The sequence below is a fragment of the Typha angustifolia genome, chromosome 9 (assembly GCF_048772165.1).
Source record: "Typha angustifolia cultivar Huaian chromosome 9, ASM4877216v1, whole genome shotgun sequence".
NCBI classification, from domain to species: Eukaryota; Viridiplantae; Streptophyta; class Magnoliopsida; order Poales; family Typhaceae; genus Typha; species Typha angustifolia.
The window spans coordinates 11,935,049-11,960,657 of NC_133247.1; the positions used below are offsets into that span (position 1 = coordinate 11,935,049).

Here is a 25,609-nt window from a genome sequence, read left to right on the forward strand (position 1 = left end):
ATTTAGAAATTTAACTCATATCATTTCACTCTATCATGTGCTTATTAAATTAAATTTAACTCATAATGTTGCTCATTACTCTTAAGCAAATAGGAAGCTCTATTTCTAAACAATAAAAAAGTGAAGTGTGTTATTGGTAATTTTTCTGAAAACAATAAGATTCATTTTCAAAGATAAAGTAGGGGATTGAATGCAAAACTTTAAATAAAAAAGTAAAAAAAAATGCTGCTGCAACACTGCAGCATAAAGAATCCAGCAAAAATGTTGTCAGGATCTCAGTAGACACTAACAGTAACAATAGCAGCAGCAGTAGAAGTAGTAGATAATGTTATACTAATACTATCCCTACAGGCCCTACTGCTCTGGTCTTCGGCCAGCAGCAGAGGAGAAGATGACACACTCTAATTTTGGAAGAGGAGAAAGATAGACAAGTATCACGCAATGTGTCATCCTCCCAGGTTTATCTTGTGTAAAACATGAAGCCAAAAAGACTTGCAGCCGTGTAAACTCCCACCTTGTCCTTGCTGCATGCCAGGAGTACTTGTTTTACATTCGAAAGCAACGTACCAAAAGGCTTGGCTTTGGGCCTTTGGTTATGGTCATATTTTACATGTATACATACCACTTTCTTACATTATTACTTGTTATCTAGTGTGTTCTTTTAATGGGTCTACACTGATTGGATCTTACTTGTAAGTAATCTATGACAGAGATCATAAATTCATTAAAGATAAAACCGGATCGGATATCGGATATGTTATCCGTAATTGTTGTCTGCATCCATAAAAACTTGTGATATTACTAATATCTATCGTTAAGTCTAACTTCTAACTCAGTAGGGTATTTCGAAACCACCGTTAACTCAGTAGTTCGATCTTATTAATCCACAACAAAGATCATGAATTCAACTTTCCTAATAGTCATTGGGATACATATTTGATGAGGTTTCTATTGGGCTATTTCTCATAAGGGTTTGTCTAATTGTCTAACTATGTACCAGATTATGCTATACAAAATAATAGGTTTTATGTATTATTAAAAACAACCGATGTTGGATAAAAACAAAGGTTATATCTCGCCACATCTGCATCAAGCCCTATAAATCCATGCCAAGAGTTTCAAAGTGAGATAGATGGACTTGCACTTTTTATATGTGAGTAAAGATCTAGTGGCAGTATGATTTGTTGTAATAAGAGTTAGTATTTTCAAATTTAGTCCGCTAAAAATGGTTACCATATCACTGCATAAGTGCAAGCTTTGCTTCCTCGAGAACTGAATGCCAGCAGCAGCTATCGAAGAACTTCACCAGAAAAGGGAATGCTGGATGGCATTTCCACATTTTTGACAGTAATATATGAACAGATTGAATAAAAGGTAAGCAGATAACCTGTTATGAGTATAGATGCAGATGACTAAGATGAAAAAAAAGAGACAATAATATAGTGAAAACAACAGCATTAGAGCCAACAAATACTGCTATATCATCAGCATGTTATGAAGAAGTTGTGTCTTATTCATTAAAGTTGTAAGCAATGTGACTGCATTTGGTAATTGATGTGTGCAGTGGGTGCTTGTTGTTTCTACCAGATTAGTTCAGCTGATAATCATTTCAATGAACTATTTACAGCATACTCAAAGAGCAGAGTAAATCTTCTTCTATTATTTAATAACAATGCATTTCCAACAAAAAAATAATATCCTTTCCAACACTATCTGATCATGAGCATATAAATTGGTAAATTACTACTCCATCCAGATAGTACTGGATTAGAAGGAAGAATACAACCTGTTAACTGCTGCAATGGGTTAACCAGAATTTTGCTCCACCGAATCTCGAAAGGTGTATCACATAATTTACCTAAGGGAGATGTATGAAAACAGAACAAGAAACTGCTAGCTAAAGCTCACTCGTGAATAAGAACTCTTTTTATTCTTACGGTCTTTTGACCATCCGCCAAAAACTTATCACAATTCGGAAAAGAACCAGAGATTAGTTGAATCCTCCCCCTAGACTGACTTGTCTTTACTCAACAGACATGTCAGATGTTTAAGCTACGAGCCTACAACAGTCTGTGATTCACTTGCATTCTCATGAGATTGAATTTCTCTCACTGTACCTGCATTGAAGTCGCAAATTCTCTGATAGACCTTATAGAGTTGTTGAGTACAGAAATCTGAAGATGTGCATGGGCCACACATAAGGTATATGACATTCCCCAAAGGCCTCATGTAAACACCATCCTCACGAAGCTGTTGGATTAGAGAGCTCGCATATAGTGATGCATATCTGGAAGAGAATCAGATGAGATGATAACCATTGTCAAAATATTATATATATTAACAAGGAATAGAAGCTCTTATTAAGAGGGCCAACTGAATTGGCGCTCACAAAGATTGCCGTGCCAGTTTGCCAGAACATAGCACGGGGCTTGACTCTAGTACGCAATCCTTGGGCACTCATCTTTGACAAGAAAAGCTGAACCTAACTAAAACATAGGAATGTTCCATAAATACGTAGGGTGCAGGTGCAATTTAAAAATATTAAAATGTAGGTTGTAGACAATAAATACATGAAAACGTAGGGTGTATAATAAAATATTAAATGCTGACTGAGAGAGACAATGGCTGGTTCAGTGACAACCTAGAACTAAATGATGCAGCTAATACCAAATTCAAAAGATATGTTGCAAAGAAAACAGTATAATGACAAAAAGGTTTCCTAAAAAGCTTGACAAAATAAGAACATGATAAATGTATATATATTGATGGCAAATATTTCTGATCATCATGAAAGATTAAATTATGGGCACACTAAGAAACTCTCCATTTCGTTGAAAACAATGGCTTTCTCCTTTGAGAATCACAATAGACAATGATTTGATCTCCTTGACATGAAGTCTGTATCACTGATAAAAAAAACAAAGACCCACAAAGAATTAACAAGCAGTTCACAATTATGGATGTGTCATGCAAGGAAAATTAGCTAATTTGTAATGCCTCCCATTCAGTGCATACCCTGCTTTTGTGTCACATACATATAGAACCTACTATTTTTCATCAGAAATAAGTGAATTTTTATTTAGGGTTTAGGGGGTCACAGAAACTAGCAAAGTATAAAATGAAATAGTTGCATACCCAACATCAGAGCCTTCAGCTTTGAGCTCAACAGCAAAAAGAGTTCCCAAGGCTACTACTCTTTGCACATTAGAAAGGGATGATATCTGATGCACAAGTTTCACGTCCCATAACTGCAATAATTAACACATAATAAGGCATTAAAGGTCAGTTATATAATAAATCATAATTTATTTGATGTTCCACGAGGGCAACAAGAAAAACGCCACCATAATAGTTCTTCCCCCAAGAAATATGGAGAGCAAAGTTGGAACGGACCATGCATCAACTAAACAGATATAGAAGAAAGAACTACCTGAAAATAAGCTCAATCCTCACAAAGATATATGGCAACTTCTTAACTGATGCTAAAAAAGGCAACATAAAGATGTTCAACACCTACACAGACAGTTGTTGAGAAAATGGAGAATGTGTAATATATGAAATTCAGTACAAGGCCAATTTAGTATTAGGTCAACTCTAACAGATGGGAAAAATGGAACAGTGAAGTCTTTTGGTCATTTTTGAAATCTATCATGCATTTTAGTCTAGCATGAAGCTTCTAAACTATTAAGGCTGAATTAATTCAGAGCGACCAGAAATTCAGTTGCACTAAGAATCACAACAAACTTCTAGCTTCCAATAGGTTATTGATTGGTAGTAATTTAGTACTCTCAATAAGCCTTTTCATACATGTGTAGAACAATAAGTGAGATATACAGTTGCAATTAGAAGCTAAAAGGAAAATCTTCTTGTTATGTTTTGTGCAATGATACCAAGTCAATGATACAAAAACAAACATACCTCTTTCAGTTTCTTTCCTTCTGAGTCAAGGTTATGATTTGTAGAAGGGTCTCTGAACCATTGAATGCTTTTTGCAGCTGCGGTGCATCCCATGGCATGGGCAGTATAAGAGTGACCATGTAAGAGAGCCATTAGCTGAATTAAGACAATCAGAAGATATATAAATTTCAGCTATAACCAGTAAAGGGTAAGGCTAGGAATCATGCCTAGAATATCTAAAGAAACTGTCTCTTCAGATTATACTGAGTACCTTAGAGTCACCCTTAAAAGCTTCAAAAACAGCTTCTGTTGTTAAAGTTACAGCCAATGGTATAATCCCTCCGCTCATCAGTTTGGCATAGCATGCCACATCTGGCAGACAACCTAGTAGTTCAGCAGCAGACTGCAAGACAAAGAAAGGTCAAGAAGGAAAAAAGAAAAAAAAAAGATACAGAAAAGTAAAGGTTTTAGTAAGTATAAATGTGCTTTACCTCCCTGCCAAGACGCCAGAAACCTGTGAACACTTCATCGAATATGACAGGAATCCTACGATTTCGACACTCCTTAACAAGAATCCGTTGGAAAAGTGGATCGATCATGCGCATTCCACTAGCACCTTGTACGACTGAAATAGTAACTTGTTTCTTTAATTTGTGATGTTGACCATTATTTTTTTTATGAATCTAATAAAATAATGCAATCGAAAATCAGTATAACTAATAAAGATCCACTATGCCCCTCAAACTCGTCCTTTTTTCCCTATATATATATGGAAACTAGAACTGTTTGTCAGGGCCTGAATCATAACAGTTTGGATACATGGCATTTATTATTCCTTGCCAGATAACACTTTCTTTACCCCCACAAACTCTTGCAAATTACAGCTTAAGTTATATATTCTGTGAAGGAACTTGATTGCACAACCAAATCTCAATATTGGCAAGTGTGCAAATAATTTCACCAGAAAAAATGAAAAGTAAAGACCATTAAAAAGAGATAATTCTAAGCTTGCTAAAAGATATTAGTGGATACGGTGACGAAGAATCTCAAATAATCGGTGAGTGGTGACCCATGAACAGGGAATCACTTGTGCCATAAAAACATGGAAAACAACAGCAAAGTACTTAAGATTTTACATAAAATATATCTATCCATCTACAATTGTCTACTTTGAATTTCCCCTTTTACAAACATGCCAGTTCTCCTTTGCTAGAATATTATTCTGCTACAATAATAGCATAACATAGGGTAAACTCTACTAAATATTGATATAATCAACATCCATCTGGTGCTTTCCCACCTCACTTTCCTTTTTCTTTCTTTCATCATCAGCCTCAAATAGATAAGAAAGAATCTAGGGATCTAAGTCAACTAAGATTTGAATCCAAATCCTTCAACAAGGAACTTGTCATGTCAACAGTTTTGACGAAATGATCAATAAAGCAATAGTGTCTTGCAAATTTCTATTTATTTTTCTGTCTTTTCTTCTCTCAGTCTATTCTTTGTAACCAAAACTATGGATAACCTGAAGGGAAACAAATGAAAGTTTGAAAGAGAACATTACTAACAATAAGGCTAGATTTGCAAGAAAAATTGTCTGATTCTATGCTAAAGGAACAATTTAACAGTTTAGTCAGATATAATACGAAAGAAAGTAACTGAAAAGCAACATTCAACTATAAGATTAACAAAAGAAAAACCTACAGCTAAAATCATACAAACTATCATGTTCCATAAAAAAAACCAAGATAAATAGAAAGGCAGACTGTAGTTCTGCAAATACGAATATTATATATATGTTGTGCCTGCAACTCTGCAAGATGGTGAAGAAAGAAAAAAGAAAAAGAAAAGACAATCAGTCCGTCCAAGCAACAAAGTGCATGATCGAGAATCCAAAAAAGGAAACTTATTAAGGTCACATCACTAGAGTGTCAATGAGATATTAAGACAAGCTGAGAAAACATGGAGACATTTCAAGAAAGCCATCATACAAAAAAAACTTGTGCATTTCCTATTGCAAGTATGCGAGCACTATGCTATGGGCCTGGAGAGGGCAAGAACTAAGATGTATGCAGCCTTACCTCCACTGGAAGTTATTTGTATTACTCAAACCAACAACCAAATAGTACATTAGTGGCAAGACATATAAGTTACAATCAAACAGAATGAGAACCTCGAGACAAACAGTTACATTTATGATGTGAACAAAAGAATGATAAATTGCATGAATAGAATTTAAAGCAGCGAAAATAGAAAAATATGATTAGCTGCAGTTTTTCCCAAATAACTTTCATCACATCAAAGTTCATCTACAATTTCATGATAGAAAGATTGAAACTATCAGCAACAAAATTTACTTGCCTGGTTCTATGATTAGTGCTCCGACATATGTTGAGCAACCCAAAGCAGAATACTGTGACAATTGCTCTGATATGTAAGCAGAGTAGCTAGCAGCAACATCTGAAGAGTCTCTGCTTAGAGAGAACACTTCATCAAGTGAGCTAAATCCTGAAAGAATCAAAGGCTACATAAGTATGTACAAATAAAAATATTAGATGCAACAGAACTTGCCACGTGAAAATTCACTAACTCATATCTTCGGGTTTCAGTTGATACGGCTGTAGAGAATCAGGTAGAGAAAGATTCCAAATCTCATTACAAATAAATGTTGTTGGTGAATCCAGAAAAATACCCCTTCCTGAATACCTGCAGCAGGACATATCTCAGTTTGAGTATAGGTAAACCTCCTTTTCTCACTGACCTAGAACTCATTCTTCAGAATTCGACAGTGTCAATAATTTCAAGTTTAAAAATTGAACTAAGGGAAGAAGTGAACTCATATTACACCCTCCAAAAGGGCAAAACAATATTGGGTGATTTGCACCCAAAACACACTTAGTTTTGATTTTGTCACCTAGTCTCGTTTTGGTTTTCGTATGTAAGTGAGGTTTTTCCTTCTTTTTCCCTTCCAATTTTGCCCTTTTCATACGATGAGATGGCCCAACAGTTAAAGAGATACAATTAATGAGTTTGAATAAAAACTCAGTGTTACGGCATGTAATAAAACAACAAAAAAAGGATTTCTCTTCATTCATCGTGTTCCTATCGTCTTCTAAATTCAAAATAAGTCGAGTTTTGCTTCATCGCTCGTCTCATTCACCGAAATCTCCTTTAAGGTTTAATCAAAACAAAAGTTATTCTACACCACCGACAAACAAGATCTTATGCTCCATTGTTCTGGCAAAGTTTCTCACATCCTCACCATTGGCACAATATTGTATTTCCTCCTGTCTATCGTTATTATTCGAGTTCTCTTCACTTATTTTGCTGCTTTGATGTATAAGTTTCAGTGCTAATTTTGAAACTTTTGCAGTCAACAATGCTTTAAGGTTCTTATTAATTTATTTTTACAATATGTTTTCCCGCAATTCATTGTTATTGTTCGTATTCTCTTGAGTTACCACAATAAAGAAAAAGAACGAAGCAATATACTATATATATATATATTCGCTTTGTATGAATTTGTGGGACCATTTATTGAAAATGTTATTCTAAGTTATTGCGAACAAGCCCCTTAAGTTTACTTAGTTCGTAGTTAGTACAATTAATTTATGAAATTTCACATTTAATTAACTAGTTAATTTACATACTTTGTACTTTTATTTGTATCAGTTTGCAGTTAAGAAGATTAATTATCAACTTTTCTCTTAACATATATTAAGCTCAATAACTGCAAATAAATATAGATAAAAGTAGAAATTACGTAGATTTAATAGTTAATTAAATGTGAAATTTCCTAATTAAACTACAAACTAATTATGACCTAAGTAAACTTAAGGAGCTTGTTCACAACAATACAAGTGTTCAATAACTGTAAATTTCATAATTAAACTGTGAAAGTAATTTACATTAAATAATAACTGTGAATTGCATTCAATAATCTTGAACTACTAGATTAATAAGTGCAAAAATTTCCAAGTAACTGCTTAGCGCTGTGCAGACTAGTGATCCTGATAATAACTATAAAATACGAAATGCCTAAACCAACTGAAATAGTCCCAATAATAGTGCCACAAAATCAAGACAACATTCACAATAAATGGTAAGACAAAACCTTACAAAGTGGGTATATATAATATATTGCTTCGTTCTTTCCCTGACTGTAGTAACTTAAAGAAATACGAACAATAACGACGAACTATGAAAAAGCATAGGGCAAAAATAAATTAACAAGAACCACAAAACATTACTAACTACAAAAATTTCAAGATTAGCACTGGAATTCATACATCAAAGCAGCAAAATAAGTGGAGTACCTGAGTAATAATGATGGATAGGAGAAATACAACCATGTACCTATAAGATACCTTGCTAGAATAATGGAATAGAAAATCTTGCTTCTCAATGGCATAAAACAATTTTTTATTAAACCTTAAAGGAGATTTACGTGAAGAAGACGAGCGATAAAGCAAAAACTTAGACCTATTTTGAACTTAGAAGACAATGGAAACGACAGATAAAGCGAAATTCTTTTCATTGTTTTGTTACGTATCATAACAATGAGTTTTTATTCAAAGGGAAAAAAGGAAAATCTCAGTTGCAAAGAAAAACCAAAACCATCCTAGGTGAAAAAATTGAAAATGAATTGTGTTTTTGGTAATCAAAAAAAAATTGTCATAAGAGTGTTGCAACTAAATCGATAAAATAATGGACACTAATAGCATTAAGTCAAGCAAAGTAAACTTTATATGTTGTCTCACATCTCGATGAAAACTAAAGAATTTATTCGACAAGTTTGGCAGAGTAGCTTGCAACTTGTGAACTTTTAAGCACAAATTCGCTTCTTTATTCTATGGCTTTTATGCTCAGGGGCTAAAAATACATCAGACTTTTTTACACAAAGATCATGCACTTTCATCATATTGGATGTTTTCCATATTGTACCCTTACATATGGTTTCTGTTAGGTAACTTAATTTCTGCAGATTTTTATCTTTGCATTTGTAAGCTGTAGAAGACACTGAATAAGTGATCTACTCAGATATTCTTGATAGACATAAGGTATTGTTGCATTGAAAGAAAATATTTGTTAGAGGAAAAGTGGCAGCAGAATCCTGGTTAACTGTTACAAAAAAGTATTATTATCAGATCAGTACTTTCCAGTATCAAAATTTATTCCTCCAGTAAGTAACATAAAATTATTTGATTATATTTGCAAGAAAAAATTTTAAAAAATTGTTTTTAACTTAATAAACTGTAAACCACTAATAAAATTAAGGATATGTACCATGGCTGCTGAACAAAAGTAGTGTACGATGATGGAGCTTGTGCCTCCATAGCACCCAAAGTATCACCATGATACGATCCATTGAGAGCAAGAACCTAAGAGAAGATTACGAAGAATGATTATTCATTTACTAGATGATAAATTTCTATCATTCAGAAGAGGAAAAGACACCAAACTTCAGTCATATGTCATTTCAGCAATGTATCATTGGAATCCATATCTTCTCCAGTCACCAATGAAACCATCCTTGTTAAACTTGATGAATAAGTGCATCTAGAAGATTGAATTATCTTTCATACCATAACATGTCTACAAAGCATACCCTGTACAAACTAACAAAATGCGACCGGCACAAACCTTACATCACAATGTAGCCTATAAATGCATAGGGGCTAGCAATGAGTTAATACGGACATATACACATCACAAAGTTGACTTTCTAGGTTAGCACGACTGCATGCCACATTATACCAACCATACCAAACTGAATCAAGGGGTACCAATTAGACATCGACCTCTGGTATCAATATAAAAATAATGGGCTCTAATTAATGGTTTGGTTTGGTATAACGGAAAACCTCTTTAACATTTTAAATGTACATCGACAGTTCGACCTATCCTCTTTTCAGTTATTTTCACTTGTTCAAGACTAGTGAGAAAGAAAAGAATAATAGGAATACGATACCAAATTGACAAGTTATTCAGTGTGCAGTCATAGACTGCTATCCTCTACTTTGACTATTTGACATTTTGGATTCTACTCCAGGTAACTCTTAGCACATTTCACACTTTTTAAATTTCATCAGGACCTGATATATAGTTTCAAAAATAGATGCATGCTTATCCAAGTTTGTTCTGTATTTGCACCAGATCTGAGATTTTCTTATGTTCATTGGTGGAAGTAGGATCTTCACAAATTCCAAGACAACTTTCAATTGTGCCAAAAAAAACACTTATTAGTTTCGATTGACTTTCAGCACTGTATGAATTGAACTGTAGATTTCATCAGTCATTTATGCACTAAGCTCCTGCTAATGCAGAGGTCTGAAGAGGGAGGGCATGCAATACCTGACCTTCAATTTAAAGAGGGTGTTTCCAAAACATGAACCTATAATATCTTGAATGAAAGAGAAAAACCTCATGTCACACCAAGTAACACCCTTCTATATTTACCTTACACTGAAGGGAGACAAGATGATGTCATCATCTTCAATTTGACCAAAATAGAATTACTCGAGTCCAATTTTGGTCTAATTGTTGATTTTTAATTCAAATAATTAATTGAATTAGTCAATTGACAGATATGGTAGCCTATATGCGGGGGATGTCCGTATTAAGTTATTACCTAAATTGGGTTAGTCAATTTATGTAAGGTCTAATCAATTAGGATCCTATTAGGAAATAAATTCCTATTAGAATCTCAATTGATAGTTATGGTAAACTTATATGTGGGGGATGTCCACATTGATTTATTACCTAAATTGGATCAATCAATTTAGGTAAGATGATCAATTAGAGTCCTATTAGGAAATAAGTTTCTATTAGAATCAGCTAGAATTAAAATTGTTAACCTATTTAAGGGTTATTGCATGAGAAACAAGGACAAGTTGGAATAAGATTTATTTGAGATCTCTCACTTTCTCTCCTGTGGTCTTCTTCTTCTTCTCTCTCTCTCTCTCTTTCTTTCTCTCCCTTTCTCCTACTCTATCTTAAGATCCTTCTCTAATCTCTTCTACTTCCTCTCTAAACCTCTCTTCTTCTTCAACCTCTATTTTTTCATTGGTTATTGCTGCTGTCCGAAAGATTCCAGTAGTGAAAGAGAATCTTTAGGTGCCTGGATGTGAAGAAAAAGACTTGGTTTTTAAAGTAAAAGCACTACTATTCCATTTATTGGTAAACCTAAACTCTAAAGTCTTTTCTTACATCATATTTTAGGCTTTTCTACTATCAACGTACCTATTTGAGAGTTGAGGAAGTTACTGCCTTATCTGAGTGGTTTTCTCTCCTTCCATCTAGTAGTGATCTTTTTAATCAATTAACTTCTTATCAATTATTGCTTACTATATTTTACTTGAGTTACTTGTTTGGGTCGATTGTTCTCCAAAACATTGCATTCATACTAGATTTGTATCAATTGGTATCAGAGCAAGTTTTCTTTTTCTTGGGTTTGCTTGCATATAGATATAGTTCAGCATCTTTTTAAAAAAAAAAAAAGAGTTTCTTTATCTGTCTAGCTTATTTTGGAATCATGTCAAATGCAAATTTTAACACAACTAATATTAGAGAAGATGTCACACAATTACAACATCAAGTTCTACAACTACAACAAGGAATGAATCAAATTTTACAACACTTAGGTAACATCCAAGTCAATCCACAACCAGAGAATATTCCTAAAACATCTAGACAAGGCAACACTTTTGTCCAAGATATAGGGAGTGATGATGATAGAAATTATTATGCACATCATATGAGACATAGGTCTGTTGATAGGTGGGATCAGGGAATTAAGATTGATGTTAGCGAATTTGAAGGGCGATTATTACTTGATGAATTTTTGGATTGGATCGACCATATAGACCAATTTTTTGAATGGAAAGAACTCCCAGAAGACAAAAAAGTAAAATTTGTTAGTCTCAAATTGAAAGGTCATGCGTTAATTTGGTGGAAACAAATCCAAAATGATCAAATCAGAAAAGGAAAAGATAAAATCAATTCCTGGACCCATATGAAAGAAAAGTTTAAGGGGAAGTTTTTACCTATTGATTATACACAAACACTTTTCCAAAAACTTCAAAATTTGCGACAAGGATCCAAAACTATACAAGAATACATTGAAGAATTTTATTCTTTACTTGCACGAAATGAACTACAAGAAAGTGAAGAGCAAAAGGTTGCCCGTTACACTAATGGGTTGCGACCTCAAATCTAAGATGAATTAACCATGTGTGATACCTTGCGCCTTGACATAGCCTATAGCAAAGCCACAAAGGCTGAAGCTAAACTTAAAAGACAAGGGTTTCGTAGAATTGATTCAGATAAAGGCACCACTAGGATGCAAGTTGTCGGGAAGGAACCACCAAAATTAACACAAACAATCCTTCCTCAGTCCAATTTTAATGTATTTGCTAAGAGTAGAGGTATATTAGGACCTACACCTTTAACTTGTTTCAAATGTAGGCAACTTGGTCATCGTTCATCTGATTGTCCTCTAAGAAAGTTCACACACCAATCTAATTTGATTGAACAAGAAGATGAGTTAACTAATGATGAAGGTCAAAATGAATATGAGAATGAATTAGAAGATAACATCTCTAAAGATGAAGCAATTGGTGATACTGAAGGCCAATTACTTGTCATGCATCGTGTAATGCTAACGCCAAGGGCTCCACATGAGGATGCGTGGCTCAGGCGAAGTCTCTTTCACACTACTTGCACATCGAATGAAAAATTATGTTCAGTCATCATAGACAGTGGAAGTACAGAAAATTTTGTTGCTCAAGAAATGGTCGATAAGCTTAATCTGAAAACTAATAAATTACATAAACCTTATAAGATTGCCTGGTTTATAGGTGGGGGTGAAGTTCCTGTTACAACTAGATGCCTAATTAAATTTTCAATTGGCAAATCATATAAGGATGAAGTTTGGTGTGACATAGTACCTATGGATGTATGTCATGTCTTGTTAGGTCGACCTTGGCAATATGATAGAAAGATAATGCATAATAGGGAGAAAAATATATACACTTTTATTAAGGACAATGTACAAGTAACTTTACATCCACAAAGGAATGCACCATATCCTAGGAAACAAGAGACAAAAAGCCATGATAATAAAACCATGATGATTCTTGAAAAGAATAAATTCCAGCATGACATGATTGAATCACCCGTAGTGTATGCTTTGATGAGTAAAGAGATCAAAGAAACATCTAACATCCCTCTTAAAATCCAACCACTACTCTCTGAATTTTCAGATCTCACACCTGATGAACTTCCTAATGGCCTACCCCCATTACGTGAAATTCAACACCGCATAGACTTAATTCCTGGAGCTAGTCTCCCTCACTTACCTCACTACCGAATGAGTCCTTTTGAACATGAAGAGTTGTATAGGCAAGTTAGTGATTTTTTAAAGAAAGGGTACATTAAGGAAAGTTTGAGTCCAGTTGTTGTACCTGCACTTTTGACACCAAAGAAAGATGGCTCTTGGAGAATGTGTGTTGATAGTCGTGCCATCAACAAAATTACGATTAAATATAGGTTTCCGATCCCTAGGCTTGATGATATGTTGGACATGTCGAGTGGTGCAAAAGTCTTCTCTAAAATAGACCTTAGGAGTGGGTATCATCAAATACGAGTACGTCCTAGAGACGAATGGAAAACTGCTTTTAAGACTAAAGAAGGATTATATGAATGGCTTGTCATGCCCTTTGGATTGTCAAATGCTCCAAGCACATTTATGCATACCATGAATCATGTTCTTCGTCCATTCATTGGTAAATTCGTTGTGGTGTATTTTGATGACATTCTTATATATAGCATTTGTCCTGAAACACATTTAAACCATCTTAGGAAAGTGCTTGAAACATTGCGTGAACATCAATTATATATCAACCTTAAGAAATGTACCTTCCTAGCTGATAGTTTGATCTTCCTTGGCTATATTGTGTCAACTGAAGGAATAAAAGTTGATCCTGATAAAGTAGAAGTCATAAAGAGTTGGCCAACACCTAGGACGATTAGTGACATGCGAAGTTTTCATAGGCTAGCTTCATTCTATCGACGATTCATTCGCAATTTCAGTTCTATAATAGCTCCAATTACTAATTGTCTTAAGGCAGGAAAGTTTCAATGGAATCCAGTAGCCGAGGAAAGTTTTGAACTTGTGAAGAATAAGATGATTAGTGCTCCAGTGCTAGCTCTTCCTAATTTTGATAGAGTATTTGAAGTTGATTGTGATGCATCTCACATAGGTATTGGTGCAGTCCTTAGTCAAGAGGGACGTCCTGTCGCATACTTCAGTGAAAAACTAAATGGTACATGTTCTCGTTACTCTACATATGACCTAGAGTTTTATGCAATTGTTCAAGCATTGAAACATTGGAGACATTATCTGATTCAAAGAGAATTTATTCTAAATTCATACCATGAAGCATTACGCTACTTAAATTCACAAAAAAATCTTAGTAAGCGACATGCTAAGTGGTCATCATTTTACAAGAATATACTTTTCATCTGAGACATAAAGCCGGAGTGAGCAATCGAGTAGCTGATGCCTTGAGTAGGAGATCAAATTTACTGGTTACTATGTCAATACAAGTTGTAGGCATTGAATCAATTAAAGGTCAGTATAGTGATGATCCATACTTTGGACCTATCCTACAGTCATGCCAAGAAAATGGTATTGATTCAACATCATATTTTCTACTGCATGAGGGATATTTATTTCGTGGGACACAACTATGCATACCTGTTGGTTCTCTAAGAGAAAGTTTAATTCATGATTTGCATAGTGGTGGGCTAGGTGGACATTTTGGTCAGCATAAAACCCTTTCTTTAGCACAAGAGCGATATTTCTGGCTTAAGATGCGTAGTGATGTTGAGAGGTATGTGAAAAACTGTTGTATATGTCAATCTTTTAAGGGTCATACACAGAACACTGGATTATACACCCCTTTACCTATTTCTACTATGCCTTGGGAAGATATTACCATGGATTTCATACTAGGGTTACCTCGCACTGCACATAAAGTTGATTCAGTCCTTGTAGTTGTTGACAGATTCACTAAAATGGCACATTTCATTGCATGTCAAAAATCATCTGATGCATCTCATATAGCAAATTTGTTTTTCAAAGAAGTAGTTCGTCTACATGGTTTTCCAAAATCATTTACTTCAGATAGGGATACAAAATTTTTGAGTCATTTTTGGAGAACTTTATGGTCTAAACTGGGCACTAAATTACAATATAGTAGTGCATATCATCCTTAAACAGATGGTCAAACTGAAGTAGTTAATCGATCATTGGGTAACCTATTGAGGTGTTTAGCTGGAGAGAAACCCTCTCAGTGGGATCTAGTTCTTTCTCAAGCTGAATTTGCTTACAATAGTTCCATTAATAGATCCACTGGAAAATCACCATTTGAGAGTATATATGGCTATCCTATTTCCCACTACCTTGATAGAACCCCAATATCATATAATGGAAGAAATAGTGCTGATGCTGAAACCTATGTTCAAAGAATTCACCAAGTGCACCAAGAGATTCTTGAAAAGCTGCAAGTATCTACAAACAAATATAAGGAAGCAACAAACCAACACCACAGGGAGAAAGATTTTGCCGTAGGTGACTTTGTGATGGTGTACCTTAGAAAGGAAAGATTTCCAGTTAGGATGCACAACAAGCTAAGCAGGAGAAAGTTTGGCCCTTTTCGTATTTTGCAGAAGTTGGGAAGTAATGCTTATTTGTTAGAACTTCCACTTGAGATGTCTACTTCGCCGATCTTCAATGTTGTTGATTTGTTCACATATCATGGAGGCCCAATGCAACCAACAGATGTTAGTTCACTACATTTTGAGCAGTCGACAGATACTGACCAGATTGATGATATACTTGATGTGCGTGAGACCAAAACACGACGGGGTACACATCGACGATATCTGGTTCGATGGCAAGATCGCTCCATTTCTGACGCTAGCTGGATCGAAGAAGATGAATTACGAAGACTACGAGAAGATCTATACCAGAAATATATGGAGGCTATCTCGTCGGAGTCGAGATTTTTCCCACCCACAGGGAATTGATGTGGGCATCATCTTCAATTTGACCAAAATAGAATTACTCGAGTCCAATTTTGGTCTAATTGTTGATTTTTGATTTTTAATTCAAATAATTAATTGAATTAGTCGATTGACAGATATGGTAGCCTATATGCGGGGGATGTCCGTATTGAGTTATTACCTAAAATTGGTTAGTCAATTTAGGTAAGGTCTAATCAATTAGGATCCTATTAGGAAATAAATTCCTATTAGAATCTCAATTGATAGTTATGGTAAACTTATATGTGGGGGATGTCCACATTGATTTATTACCTAAATTGGATCAATCAATTTAGGTAAGATGATCAATTAGAGTCCTATTAGGAAATAAGTTTCTATTAGAATCAACTAGAATTAAAGTTGTTAACCTATTTAAGGGTTATTGCATAAGAAACAAGGACAAGTTGGAATAAGATTTATTTGAGATCTCTCACTTTCTCCCCTGTGGTCTTCTTCTTCTTCTCTCTCTCTCTCTCTTTCTTTCTCTCCCTTTCTCCTACTCTATCTTAAGATCCTTCTCTAATCTCTTCTACTTCCTATCTAAACCTCTCTTCTTCTTCAACCTCTATTTTTTCGTTGGTTATTGCTGCTGTCCAAAAGATTCCAGTAGTGAAAGAGAATCTTTGGGTGCCCGGACGTGAAGAAAAGGACTTGGTTTTCAAAGTAAAAGCACTACTATTCCATTTATTGGTAAACCTAAACTCTGAAGTCTTTTCTTACACCATATTTTAGGCTTTTCTACTATCAACGTACCTATTTGAGAGTTGAGGAAGTTACTGCCTTATCTGATTGGTTTTCTCTCCTTCCATCTAGTAGTGATCTTTTTAATCAATTAACTTCTTATCAGTTATTGCTTACTATATTTTACTTTAGTTACTTGTTTGGGTCGATTGTTCTCCAAAACATTACATTCATACTAGATTTGTATCACAAGACACATGTTATACAACCTGGCAACACATTCTATTCATATTCAAGTAAACACGACACTAAATCATCAGCGATGCATATAAAATAAACATTGAGATATTTTCAATTAAATTTTAAGAAATTTAGACAAACATACCAAAATAAAGTCTCTTTTAGTACTAGTGCAAGTTGTGCAGACGAGATATTTATCCTAATTCCTGAGATACTGTAGTGTACCATAGCCATCTTAGATAAATAACTTAGATAACACCCTATTGCACATAGATCAACTAGGGGGAAACTTCCCATGTCAGACAAAGAATGTGATTTAATCAATGGCATATGGAAAGAATAATAAATAGATTGTAGTTATCCAAAACTGTTCAGGGCCACCCTACTACAATTACCTGTAAATTAAGAACCTATCACTAATAAAAAAAACATGAATATTTAACCAGGAAGTATTCAATGACATATTCAATAACAATTTGTCAAATAACATATCTTGTATTGAAGTCTTGCAACTGGAAGATTTGATCCATCCACTATTAATCTTCCTAGGAAGGAGACAACAGACCAGCAAAAAGTAGAACTCACCTTAAGCTGAACTGATCTTTCACTCAAGATTCCCTTGTCACAATCCACAAGAATTCTGTGATCAAGCGAAAATTTGCGAAATGCCATCTTCAGTGCAATTTCAATTGATGTTGATCCATTGTCAGAATAGAAAGTTCGAGAAGCCCAGCCTGTCAAACATGACATGCAGAAAAGGATAAATAATTTTATTGAACAACCAGTAGGTCCACATGTACAAACTTATCCAAAAAAATTTATCAGGAGAACACATTATATCTATTTCTAAGGATGCATCATCCATTCGATTTATGATACTTTGGCCCGTAAATTGGCAAACAGAGAGCATATAGTGAGAACATAAGCAAGTCATGCTTAAAATTCACAGCACTTGCATAATGCAATATCTCGTATAAAATTAACAATACTTATAATGCAATATCATGTTTGCATAATGCTACATCATACAAATATCTCAACACCAGTTTTAGCACAGGTATTCCAAAACAAAGCTTTTTATTGAAAGGTGGAAAAAAAAAGATTCCAAAAGGGCGCGACAAAACAAAAATCAGAAAATCCGTATTACTGAGTAATAAGATATGTCAAATTGCCACCCTCTTGTAGGTTGTGGAATCCAAGATAGAGCTCAATAGAGATAAAGGTGGCATTCTTCCATATGGCAAAAGCATGACCAGATTATCAAATTGTTTTTGCAGATTTCTCACAAAGCATGCAATAAAATTCATCTTTTTTCCAAATTATATATAGAAGCATGATCAGATTAACAAATTGTTTTTGCAGATTTCTCACAAAGCATGCAATAAAATTCATCTTTTTTCCAAATTATATATAGAAGCGTCATTAGTAAAGAAAGTGTAACACTAAAATATTTATGACGCTAACCTTTTCCAACTCCTTCAAGCAAAAGCTCTGCACAATGCAGTGCAGGCTCATACACATTCTCCGGAAACATCACATGGCCATACCTTGCAGCAGAATAACCCATATCTTTTGCAAGTTCAGCCTGGAACCACCTAAGCCAGAAATGAATTGGAAAAATAGTTTTGGCTGCATCTTTATGTTGAAAAATATAATTATAGGGAAAGTGATATGCTTATTGTACTTTACACCAATCTTATTAAATGAAATTCTTATATGTACCAAAAACTAAGTGAGATTATGTAGAAACAGAACTTGTGGTCAATGTAAAACGTGTATTGTGAAGTGTCACAAAAGAGAGTTTGCACTTAGGAAAGGGGTAAAAGGCTAAATCTAGGATCTGAGTCCTATATAATAACTTCATCTAATTGAAGAGCAAAACGTGATAAAGACACCCTACTGAAGTATGAGACATCTAAAAACCATGACATGAGATACTGATATATTATTGAATGCAATTGAAAACAGTATCTTGGTTTTTCTAAAGCAACATGACAAAGACTGAAGACAAACAAAAGAGTTGACAAAAAAATCACAATCAAATGGAACTGCTTACTAGTAATGGCATACCAAACCTGTGACATAAAGTTTCACGTTGACAAAACTACAAATAAAGGAAAGAAATGGGAAGGTTCCTCGCAGTGAAACTGAAAGGAAAATAAGAAACTATAGAGCAAATCTTCACTTCCAGTCTCAATTCATAAGTCAAGATGGTTACTCTATATTAATCTCTCAGTTGTTCAAATAGTTAAAACATGAAGCCTTCGTATATGTCAGAAGAAAAAAAACTTTATAATGGTGACATGATCTCATATTCCCATCCTCAATTTTATTAAAGTGTTACTTCAACAAATGGATGAGTCAACATAAAACATTTTGGCTTTTCTCCTAAAGATCATCATCATCAACTAGCTATACCCTACAGGTCACAAACCAGTTTTAAAATATCTTTGAAGTTTAATGTACCCCCAACAAGACAAATGATTTCAGCATCTCAATATTGGTGCAAGCCCCCCCGGGGGACCAAATTCAAGCAAAGTAAGGCAGGTAACAAGACTATCTTATTGATTGCAACAGAACCAAGGAGCATATCACCCAACAAAAAATTTAATTGCATATGCTTTGGCTCGGACTGAAATAGCAATTGTTGGATCAGATCAGTCATTACTGAAACTGACTGCTTCTTGCCATTTGACAATGCCAGTAGACGAGACATTTTAGCAATTTCTTAAATCATTTGTTTCTTACTTTGCATTCATATACAGAATCACACATATAGAGAGATCTTATATAACCCTTCAATTTGAATTAGCAAAGTACAGAGGATCACTTACCTTACCGATCAGTATTAAGTATTAATCAACATGATAAGTACCAAATTGGACCACTCAAAAATGAATAACCCTTTTAAAAATTTATACACTGAATGCTTGTCGGAACCTCCAGATAAATGGACACTCTTGTACATACCAGAATAAAAAGATATATGTTGCAAGTTCTAATGATAATTAAGTTGCCCCATAATAAAGGGAGAGATGTTTTAAACTGATAATAGGGCAAGGAATAGCAACAGGAAACAATGACATTAGACTTCTGAATAGGGGAGTCTTTAACGTATAACTGACCTGCAAAGTAGAATCAGGGCCTTGAGTCCACCAGCTAGCACATGCGTCAAACTGTGGAGATATCATTCCTTGACCATTTGTAGCCTAAAAGAACAGTGATATAGTATAGGTCAGCACTTCAAATAATACACATAAATAAATGAAATTCCGTATGACATATCCGCTTAAAAGAGTATGCATGATTTCTCAAAACAGAGCATAATAGCACCATAATAATATCAAAGTGTACGTCCACACACTCTCAGTCCAATACAATATACTGGAACAAGAGAAACAAAGTACTATCATCTCATAACAGCTAAATTTAGAGAGGTAAATAAGACATTCTTCCAGACAAACCTTATGTATTGAGAAATTTTCACCACAACGTGAATCGATTACTGTAACAACATGTTCAGGAACAAGATCATGCTGAGTGAAAGGCCACCAGAGTATATCCTTTGCCTTTCCTTGCATGCTACGCAATCTATGGATCCTTTCTGAATGAAATGATAACATCACATTCTGAAGAGAACTAAAGGCAGTGCCAGACTCATCAAACCAATCCATCAAGTTATTTAAAGGATCTTCAGGGATACGGGGAAGTACAAGCACAGGAACCCTAGGTTAAAAAAAAAATTTCATTAGATTTGAGGATGGCATTAACAGACTTTCAAGACTACTATATCTAATTATTTAAAGGATTTTTGGGATAAACGGCAGTACAAGGCTATAAGCACAGGATCCTTAGAAAAGAGAACAGCTACATTTGATTTGAGGCTGACTACACACTAGTATGTACCATAGAAATCAAGTTACGACAAACAAATACCTTAAATCATTCAGATCAATGATATGAGTGATAAATTTGATGTAATCATATTTAGGAGAACCCTGATGGAGAAAGTGCATGATTAGTCATGAAAATACTAAAAGATGCCCAAACAACTAAACATAACTGCCTGAATAACATCTTGAATGATAAGAACCAATAGTGCAATATTCATAGCTTCATACTAATCACATGAGCACCTTGATGGAGACAAACATAATGTTGTGCGAGTCATAAAGATAGTGTCATCATTACACAAAATGACAAAATATCACATATAATGGAGCATTGAATTCAGAAAGTAAAGTCGGATTAGAAAAACCAATGACGAGGTAGTAGATTAGCTCCACAGGCAATTAAAGCAATGTGGAGCTAGCAAACTCTGCCAAACAGCTGAGTGAAATATGATTGTTCGAGAAGAAAGTGAGCTCTTTATAGAGCTCTAGGTGCTTTACCCTTGAAGAAGGGCTATGTTGATTTTACAAGCTAACCTAGCAGATATGCATAAGTGTATTCCCTAAAATGTAGTGCACTGGAGCCTACACCTATGATAGTTCAGCCAAGGATGGCCGTGCCACAAGAGAGGGAGAGAAAAAGAGGAGGAAGACTACTCACCTTCACTCTTCGGCCTCGTCGTCGCCGTTCACCGCTAACCTCGTCATCAACCGTTATTTGCATGCCAAAGGTCGTCGATGGAGACGCCGCTCGCATCTGACAACAACGCAAATGCCCTAGCTCGAGAAGGAAGAAAAGCTCGGGCGGGTCGTGTGTGGGTTGAATAAAAACTTAAGATCCTCGAGCTAGGGCATCCGCGTCGGCGTCGAATGTGAGCGGCGCCTCAATCAACGACCTCCAGCACACAAATGATGAGCGACGACAAGGCTGGCGACGAACAAATCGCTGCTGGGTGTGGTGTCGTGCTGCACCCCTCATGCCGGGTGCCGATACATCGCCAACACAATAGTGCCGATCAACACGACCATCATTGAGTTCAGCAATCAGCACACTTCTTAAAACCAGTGCAATTTGTATTGGTACATTCAGCCATCTTAATTTAGTTTATTCCTAGATTTTTCCTTATCGTGTCTCAAAATGGAAAAGCAAGAAAAATCTTACATTCGGACCAAAGATCCAGTCAATTCATAGGCAAACATGATGTAATACTCCCCTATTCTTTCTTCCTCCCTTCTCCGCCACTCTCTAAAATCAGAATGGTCATTTGGAACCTCAAAGAAATCATATTGGGTTTCGTAGTCTTGTCAACAAGTGCCACCCGAGAGCCAACTCAGATTTCACAGTACGGGTGCAGCATGAGCACCATTAGGGGCAACGATGGATGGATGCACTCTAAGTGCAAATGACATCAAGCCAACAGCACAACATGTGCCGCCCCATCCAATCATCACTGCTGAATGCAATCCACAGAAACGAGTTTCTCCAATAAAGGAACTATACAATGCTTAATGCATCCAATTGACAAAATATTTAGGTTCATATTATGAATTCTTGATAAGAGTATTGATTATTCATTACCTATTTAGGTGACGCAATTTGCTTTACTATTACAAAATCTTATGCCTTTCATAGTAATATGTTCAAAAGAGTTGCAAGGTTAGGGGACTATCCATCACTTAAGAGCCAGCAGTCACCTAGACGCCAGCCATGTCCAAATAATATATAAAGAAAATTAAAGAAATAAACCAATAAGAAATCACAAATCTAAACTAATACATAGAACCCACAAAATGAAATACTACTTAATTACTTACCAGTCAACAGACATTATAATGCAACTCACAATTGAAAACAAATGTTGGAGAACATGCGATCAAATGTAGGCTAAATGAATTCAGCAATACGGATATCAAAAACAATAAATGACCATAAAGTTTTCTATTAATATATAAGCAAGATTAAACCCATACAGCTTAAACTTAACAAACCTGCAAATCTTATAACAAAAAGATATGGCTAAAGAGAACAATGAATCAACTATTAGACTTCGGGCAGGCTAAAGTTAGGTCTAGGTTTGGATATCACCCGATGGTAAGGATAGTGTGTAATCTTAGGCCTTACCTTTGATTTCAATTAAAGAGAACCAACAGTCCTCATTAAATTTCCTCAAAGCAGCAGCAAATACATAAAATGAAGCAGAGTGATAAAATAGATAACAAGAAATCGACAAGATTATGGGGGATCTGTGGAAAAGAGGTAAAGGGTGGAAACTCACAAGGACTTTGAAAGAGAGTAGAATAAAATAAAGAGTAGATGAGAGATTTAAGGTTTATAAAAAGGGGAGACCAAAGGTCTTTTTTTGGGAGGTAAGGTTGAGGCTTGAGAAGTTAAAAAATTATGTTAGAAAGTCCAAAGGTTGCGAAGTCAAAGAGTTATGTAGGGAAATCCAAAAATGGAGAAGAAGTCTAGAGTTTTATAATGGATGCCCAAAAGGTTGAGGTAGCCGACTAACCTAACCTAGCCTACTCCGAATTGACTACCTAATCTATTAAGCAATCCAATGGTCAAGCAAAATGATGCAAACATCCTTGCGCATTAGGCTGATATTATACTGTTCAAATAAAGCAAGTAAATAATCTAATTGGAAGTTGCCGTCATATCACATTATGGATAAGCAGAGACCATATTAAGAACTCAACTGAATAAAACTGAGGAAAATGGTTAGGGCCAAGTGTCCATTTTGGTTGCTGCCTTGACATTGATGTGCAAATAATGGGCCATAATTGAAGATAATCTCATTAATAACTGCTTGCTAAATGCACAACAACATCAAGTATTCACTAAAAGCTTCGAAGATCAAGATGAGGAGAAGGTCAACAGATTGGAAAGCATGGACATTACCTGTTTTTCAAGTAAGAAATCAACGCTGTTTCATTTGACAATCCATGATCCTCCAGAATAACAGCTGCAACATCATATCCTCTGAGTTTTAAACTCTCATATGCAGAAATGGTTGACGAAATGCCACCCAGACGACCATCTCCAACAAGAACGGCGGGCAACCTGAAAGGCCTGATTTCCCAACATAATTAAGACGCGATTCACCAAAATCATGAATGAGAAACAAGTAACACAAGAATTTAGGTGACAAACTACATCTCCTCATTTGCACCAAACTACAGAGCGGCATAACTTACCTCCACTAAGGATCAGACTTTATGCGACAAAAACAATAAGTTTAACTCTTAAAATATTTACTACGTCCCAAACCCAAGAACCATGAACCATCCTTCTTAACAAACAAAGAACCAAACAAGAGAGGAAAAAGAGAAATCACATACCTATACAAATCACACTGAAGAGTACCCGAAGGCCCAGGGCTCGCGACACCCCCAGCAGTCTCAATCACTCTCCAAACGCTCACCCCCTTCCACCCATCGCCTTCTCCCGAGGAAGAACCCAAGAACTTCCCCAATGCTTCCCTCAACGATGTGTCATCCACCATAAACTCTTCCTTCTCCGCCGCCAGATGCGGTGAGATTGGCTCGTTCCACGCATACAATGTCTTGCAAACCAGCTTAAACTCTTTAACCTCTTCATCCTTTTGCTCGCCGGCCCCCAATTTCGCCGCCTCGTAGAAGCACGAACCCTCGGGCGCGGCGCCGAGCACCTCGCGAGAGGCGGCGGGGGAAGATTTGATGACGTGGTTGGAGGCGAGGAGAGAAAAGGAAGGGGACGAGGACGAGGAGGAGGAGATGTGGTGACGGCGGAAGAGGTCGGAGACCTTGCGGAAGACGAAGCGGGAATCGGAGTCGACGGGGAAACCGGTCTGGAGGGGTTTGAGGTAGAGGAAGGAGGATGAGGAGGGTGAGAGGAGGAAGGAGGCAGCGAGACCGGCGGAGACTAGGGTTTTGCCGATGCCGGTGTTGGAGCCCCAGATGGTGAAGGTGGGGTGGGTGAGGTCGAGATGAGACGGAGAAGAGGAATGGATGGAGTGGGAGGTAGGCCGCCAGAAGCGGCGGCGGAGAGGGCGGAGGAGGAGGAGGGAGAGGTGGAGAGGAGGCATCGCAGGCGGCGAAGTGAAGGGAAGAACAGTGGATTGAAGAGAACGTTGGAGCCGACGTTTTAAACTCTCTCTCTCTCTCAGTTTTTTGAGTCTTCTCTTCTTGATAATGGCGGCGTTTCCAAGAACAAGGGAACGGAGAACTGTGGAGTTTCTTTTTTATCTGTTCCAATTTATTTTTATCAAAATAAAATACTGTTCAATTTTATTAACAACAAAATTTATTTTACTATAATTTTAATAAAATATTAAACTAATCAGTATTTTATTTCTAAACAAAAATGCTACAATTTAATATTTCTGTCCGATCCTAAAAAAATTAATCAATTCAGCGTTTTATGAATATATATTCCTTTACCTTAATCTTTCAGCATTAAAAAAAATAATTGCCTAGCAATAAAAATACTAAACTGATTAATGTTTTTATTAGAGCTATAATAAATTAGATTTTATCAAGTGGTAAAAAAAACTAGTTTAATCAAAAACTTGAAAACTGTGAGGTTATTAATATTTTTTTAAAAAAAAATGAGCTAATCTTAACTTATGCTTCGACCATACATGACATGTGAAGTATCAAAAATAAGGTTAGTATGTTTCACATATTAGGGGTTACTTGGCCCTAAAATAAACTCATAGCAAGTGCTCCAAACTGTTTATTAAATATCTAATTTGCAGCAGCATTACACTTTTTAAACACATGCCAAATTCTCATATGAGTGAAGGTCAAGA

At 35.7% G+C, this 25,609-nt stretch overlaps 1 protein-coding gene across 1 annotated transcript; it reads right to left on the minus strand.

Annotated features, from left to right (window-relative positions):
- Positions 1–1,635: 1,635 nt before the first annotated feature.
- Positions 1,636–24,999, minus strand: LOC140766706 (bifunctional dethiobiotin synthetase/7,8-diamino-pelargonic acid aminotransferase, mitochondrial). The gene is made up of 14 exons (XM_073106278.1): positions 24,159–24,999; positions 23,719–23,889; positions 20,391–20,652; positions 20,052–20,135; positions 18,391–18,511; positions 17,512–17,660; positions 9,184–9,278; positions 6,488–6,603; positions 6,259–6,405; positions 4,389–4,522; positions 4,169–4,300; positions 3,919–4,053; positions 3,136–3,248; positions 1,636–2,287 (listed from the first exon to the last, which is right to left on the minus strand). Exons 1-14 carry the CDS (start codon positions 24,881–24,883, stop codon positions 2,053–2,055), a joined length of 2,619 nt encoding a protein of 872 aa, XP_072962379.1. The 5' UTR covers positions 24,884–24,999; the 3' UTR covers positions 1,636–2,052.
- Positions 25,000–25,609: the final 610 nt, after the last annotated feature.

What these genes read in the sequence shown, in the direction of transcription:
- LOC140766706 (XM_073106278.1), bottom strand. Translation starts at nt 24,883, where the DNA reads ATGCCTCCTCTCCACCTCTCCCTCCTCCTCCTCCGCCCTCTCCGCCGC. An exon ending in ATTTCTTACTTGAAAAACAG is followed by an intron (nt 20,653 to 23,718) that starts GTAATGTCCATG and finishes TTTTTAACCTAG; the next exon opens with GGTTCCTGTGCTTGTACTTC. An exon ending in AAGGAAAGAAACTGAAAGAG is followed by an intron (nt 3,249 to 3,918) that starts GTATGTTTGTTT and finishes TAATTATTGCAG; the next exon opens with TTATGGGACGTGAAACTTGT.